Source organism: Oncorhynchus keta, chromosome 17, assembly GCF_023373465.1.
Source record: "Oncorhynchus keta strain PuntledgeMale-10-30-2019 chromosome 17, Oket_V2, whole genome shotgun sequence".
Taxonomy (NCBI): Eukaryota; Metazoa; Chordata; class Actinopteri; order Salmoniformes; family Salmonidae; genus Oncorhynchus; species Oncorhynchus keta.
The window spans coordinates 26284941-26291024 of record NC_068437.1 but is presented as its reverse complement, the minus strand read 5'-3'; the positions used below and the strand labels follow the sequence as shown (position 1 = coordinate 26291024).

Below are 6084 nucleotides of genomic sequence, written 5' to 3'. Positions count from 1 at the left end.
CCATATGTGTTATTTCATAGTTTTGATGTCTTCTCTGTCATTTTACAATGTAGAAAATAGTCAAAAGAAAGAAAAACGCTGGAATAAGAGTGTCCAAACTTCTGACTGATACCGTGTGTACACACACACAGTATCAGTATATATATATATATATATATATATATATATATATATATATATATATATAGGGTTTTTTCGGCTGTTCGTGCACACAAACAATTTCTTGAGGCAAACCGAATTTCGGTAGCTGAAGTCTCAACGTTGGTCCATAGTAGGCATTCTTCAATTAAGTGTTGTCATTGAGCTAGATGACTCGTTTTCATGCACATTTTTAACGTGAGAAATACTGCACCAAACATTTTAATGTAAGATTGCGCAACAAATGTCTTCAGAGTCATCTTAGATTGACTATTTTGAGTAAGTCTATACCGACTATTGCGTCTCAAGACAGACAAACTGCTATTGACACTTTTTCGTGATTTTCAAGCGAATGTCTTTTAAGGGAATTATGCGAAGCGCACTTGTTCCGTTCCTAGCCGAGTTCGGCTAGGCGCCAGACGGACCAAAGCATGCGCTGACACTTATAATTGGGCCTCAGCCTAAAACGGTCTGATTATAACAAATGTCTTTGGTGATCTTGATTCTCCCCACAACAATTATGCTAATACATAAAACATACATGGCTATCACTACAAGTATCCACCTGGATTATTATGGTTTATCAAGCACTGTTGTATGATAAGAATGTCAGGGCTCCCCAGGGCTGTTTTTTTAATGTATTCATATCCTTACACAATGCTTACGCCAGGTGGCAGTGTAACGAAGCAAATCAAGTAGCCTAACCTCCTCCACTGGAAATCTAGATCATAAAAAAAAGCTCTTCATTGGTCAGTGTTTCGTTATCACTATGAAACAAGGTAAGAGGTTTACCACAACATAGAGACATCACCCAAAAGTTAGCAAGACATCTTTTATTTAATAAATAATTTACAATATAAACAGTTGGTGTGTCACACCGCTTGTGTCCTACATACAAACACAATTTGATCTTTCTGGCTTCTGCCATTCGGCCAAGTGTTTAAATGCCATATTTTCTACTGTTACAAATCTGCCAACCTCTATTCACAATCAAGTTCAAACCAAGTAAGAGCTAAGTGAAAAGAACATAAAGTGCTTTAAAATTAAAAACATGAACACCAAAAAAAGGGACACTTTCTTGTATTCCCTTTTTAGATATCCACCTGGATGGAATCCAGGTTAACTTGTGTCTGCTCCTGAGCAAGAAAATGAATGCTCTGAAACTACAGTAACCAGGATAGGATCCCTGCCATTGATAGATAGCTGAACACTATCCCCTAAAGACCCTACAGCTTTGTGATGTGGTGTTCACGTTTTCATCAAATTATTTTAAAATAAAAAGGTTACATTCACCAAACCCTTTCTCATATTCAAAACTGTAGTGAAATTCAATACAGATAAAATACAATATTTTACACACAAACGTATATACAATCTCACATTACACATGTAGAACCATATAGAAAACTCAAAATACAAGTTACATCTATAAAAACAAGATTCAATGTTACAATCATGTTTGTTTATTTGAACAACTTTTTTTTGCCAGACTAAGAACAAACTGCACCAGTACATGTAGTTAGGCCTGCCAAACACTTCAGTGTAGGGATATATTACCTTGTTAAGTTGTTGAATAGATTAGTACTAAGGGAATGGTCAAATCTAAATATATTCTACCGAGATGAAATAGGAAGGGAAAAATGAAGCAAATCGTCTGACAAGGTTGTATCCTTTGAGCTTTACTTCGGTATACAACAAATAATTCAAATAAAGATCAAACCAGAATGTAGGTTAAATGTCTTGTTCATAAATAGCAGGCCTTCGGGGTATTAGTACCTCAGCCTCAAGATTTAGGCTTACTGGTGAATGACATTATTACTATGAACACAAACAATGCAATTGGAAAACTACAACAAATCAAAATGGTACTGTAGATGTATGCATATCACCCGGGTCCTGCATATGACTAGAGGTACAATTCAAAACCGAAAACTGACAACTTCTTTGCCATATGCTGCTCTGAATATGTCTATCCACTAAGATCATTTAGCACCTTCCATCATTCTACACAATCAAAAGTTAAAATACTTAGGCTTAGATTCAATCAAATTAAGCATTAACCCGCTCTACATCACACATGCAAGTGTTCGAACTTGAAACAGCTGCATAGGATTTCTACTAATGCGACTCGGCACATCCAATGGCAATGTACGCAATAGGTATAACGCCGGGTGCTGCTTTTGGATTTGACAGCTATTCCATTCCAGCCATTCCAATGAGCCTGTCCTCCTATAGCTCCTCCCACCAGCCTCCTCTGATACAGGACCTACTTTCTGCTCTCTACAGAGTGGTCAGAAAGACTATCTTTCTCAAACCAAATACATGGCCACGATACCTACATCTGTGTGGAACTGTTGACTGCCTAGAAAAAGAGAAATAACTCACAAAAGACCTGTAGAAATACATTTCTTGGCCATGGTACATGTTGGTTGGTTGAATGAAGGGATGAGATATACTCTGTAAACGTGATCTGGGTTTCTGCATTATCTGTGCCCTTGGTAAAGTTTGTAAAGGGCTGTTTTCTTATGAACATCTTAATTACACCATATACAAAAAATACATTTATCATAATTAACACTTTAAACGCCAATATTCAAGACAGCCTGTTCTGGCGGACACACTAAACCCCAGAGGGGCACAACCACACACACACAATCTTACAAAAGACCTGGCATTATGACCTATTAACCTCCACAGCAGACTAGACTGTCACTTGCTGCTTTGACATCCTTTTGGCCCGAGTACTTTCTCCAAAAAGCTCCGGCTTTTCCAAAGCTGGAAGCTCATCAAACAGTGAGCTCCTTCTGGACAGACATTAACAAAAGCCCCTGTCATGTCCTCTAGCCCAGACCCATGAGCCACAGAGAGCTCCACTGGCTTGGCACAAGTGAGGAGAGGAGATCAGCAAACTCTTCTTTCTGTAAGAGATCATCTCGTCTTGCTTCCCATAGGCATGCAGTCCCAGTGGGAATGTAGGATTTAATCCCAGCTGGATATCCAAAGTGCTGGGGCTCCTGGGCTCTCCTCTCTCACCACTGCTCCTTTAATCAAAGGACCAGTCCTTAAACCAGCTGAATGAACGCAATGATAGGTGGGAGCACAGAGAGCTAACCTCTTCCCCAGATGTAAGTCAACACATGATGACAACAATGATGAGACCATGGGCTGGGATGAGTTTGATTGCAAATGAGCTGCTGTGTCCCCTCAGATGCATGGATGGCCCTGCTGTCTACACTGGCCACCAGCCACTGAGAACAGAGCAGTAGAGGTGAAGTATGACACGGTGAGGGCTTTGTTTCACACCCACTGACAGCTAGCATATTGAGGATGATGTTGGCAGGGCACTATAGATGAACCCAGCAGCACTCAATCCACAACAACATAGACAGACAGTTGAGGAGAACTAGCGAGAACATATCTGATCCCCTCGGTGCTGCATTACTCCCAAAAGCATCCTTTTCAAAAATGTGGTATTTGTCCTTGTTGGAGTGGAGCATTTTCACGTCCTCAAAAGCATAGTAGGCAGCCATGGTGAAGTTGATGTCCCCAGAGGAAAGCAGGTCGAACACACAAGACTGGAAGTACAGGTCTTCCACTGGGAGGCGCTCTTTACACTTGGCCATGGCAGCCTGATAGGTAAACCCATGGGACTGGCTGCCCGTCCTGCTCTTGACCAGGCCGTGGCCCTCCACAGCACGGTCCCTGAATTTCCTGAAGTCGATACGTTGGTTGGCGGGACAGCCGTGCAGACAGAGATACAGGTCCTGGTTGTCTCGGTCTTCTACAGAGTTCACTACTTCCTCTGGCATCCGCACAGCAAAGGTCAGGTATCGGCCCACCTGCCGGACCACGATAGTTGTACCGATGTAGCGTGCGTGGATCTCCACATGCTGCCCAGGCACCTTATCCACGATGCGCAGCGTGTTGGCCCCGTGGCGGTCTCCACCGTTCTTGGAGCCGTCGGCGAACGCCGCAGGCAGCTCGTCTGTCTCTGCGTGGTACATCTTCTGGTCCACACACTCCTGAAAGTTCTTGAAGATGATTGTCAACTGTACCGAGTGAGAGAGGGGAGAAGATTAGAATTAGCAGTCAGCACAACAATAGCCAATATGTTTCAATATGTGTCAGGCCTTTTGAGGATGAAAATAGCAAGGTACATATAGACATCAAATTATTAAATCATTGAACAGCAGTTGAATTTAAAAAAAAAAACTGTATGGAACCTCTATATTTACATGTTTATGTGGACAATAGTTAGTGGTAGGGCAACACAAATGACTGAGGGGAATCTTTTTGCTTTGGCATTAAGAAGACCAGTAGTTTGTATAATGCAGACACATCTACACCACCACCCCAGTCCAGTGTCACATTTCAGCTCTGCCTCAACATGGGGGAGGCCAAAGTAAACGCTCCCAGAAAACACGGGTATAGGCCATGTTAAATCGGGCCTCAGTGTGCAGACACAAAGACGAGCCATTCATAGTGGTGAAAAACCTGCCTGTGAACCCCAGAACTGTGCTCCAGGGAGTGGCACTGAGCCAGGAGGGGAGAGCGTGCTCTGCTCTGTGGCTAATTAACTAAGGCTGGTCACTTCTCTGCTTGCATGATTTCATTAGGACGCCAGTGAGCCGTTGTCTCAGAAGTGACCCCGGGACAGCCGATAGGCTCTGATCTCAAATAGGGGGCAGGAAGTAGAGCACCAAAATGCCCTGTTATTACCCAGTCAAGTCATCTGCCAACCCAGCCCCCAACCCACCCCTCAATCATCCCACCCCACAATCCCCCATTCCCCAAAGTTTTTTGTTTTTTTGCCACTGACCCCTCTTTTCAAAGGATAACATGATCTAAGAACATGAAAAACCCTCTACAAAACCTGTGTGCATAAAGAAACAAACTGTTTCATCAACCCATCCCTTGAGTGAAGGTAGTGCATACAACAGACCATTCCATACACTGCAGCAGGAACCCATATGAAACAGAGCTACAGAAATACCCAGTCTTGTTTGTACAGGTGGCATAGGCTTCTGCCTTGTTTTCCCTTTGTCCAGACTGAATAACTTCAAAAGCTGTGTAATTTGCTTCCAAGTACAGCTGTGTAAAAATATCATTACCTTAAGCACACAGAAAAAAGCCAGAATGCTGAAAGTGCATCATTAGGTCTGATGATGGAAAATTGGTCTCTCTCTTTATGTGATTGAGGACAAAATGTCAGTGTAAACCCTGCAGTCAGGATACAGTGCATGGAGGCCTATTGGTCACACAACCACGACTGCCAAAATCGTACCAAATGTGGACCTAATATTAAATGACTTTGCAGACTACAAATGCACAGGGATCTTTGTTTTCACCTCATGTTCTAATGAAATACATTTCTGGGGTGGCCCTCCAGGCCGTCCAATGTACTGTAGAAACAAAACAATGATAATTTATGAGGTATCAGGGCCAACTAATGTGCAGAAAATATCTGCAGTTTCCTGCATGGCTTGAGCACTTAGTTAAAACAACAGTTTCTAACTAACATACACACAATGCTAGGGTATGGACCGCTACACATAGGGTGGGCCTAAAATTCGACTTGGCTGTCCACATGATGTTTATACTGCGGGCATAATACTGGCATATCATTTGTAAACCTTATCAGGATCCCAAAAATTGTTCTGTGTATTGCCTATTGGTCTGCGATGGAACTGATCCAAACATTAACCAGAGTCCACAGTAAAACATTCCCACGGCTGCTCCTACTTCTCTGGCCACATTAAAGAGGCCCACAACCTCTTACATACGAAGGTCTTACTTAAGATAATATTTCTTGATTTGAGAGCTCTTACAAATAAATCACTGCAGTACAATTTGTCCAACAACATTCCATTCAGTGTTTCAAACAAAGCAAAAAATATTCTCTCCCATTACCTGAAAGGGCTTTCTTTAGTAAGAAAAGGGTAAAAT

At 42.2% G+C, this 6084-nt stretch overlaps 1 protein-coding gene across 2 annotated transcripts in view; it reads right to left on the bottom strand.

Moving 5' to 3' along the window:
• Positions 1–956: 956 nt before the first annotated feature.
• rgma (repulsive guidance molecule BMP co-receptor a) overlaps positions 957–6084 on the bottom strand; it is a 58592-nt gene continuing 53464 nt past the window's right edge. For both annotated transcript variants that reach the window (XM_035791072.2, XM_035791071.2), the window contains exon 4: positions 957–4187. In XM_035791072.2, the coding sequence (XP_035646965.1) occupies positions 3483–4187 (705 nt within the window). In that variant the 3' untranslated portion in view covers positions 957–3482. The remainder of the gene's footprint in view (positions 4188–6084) is intronic.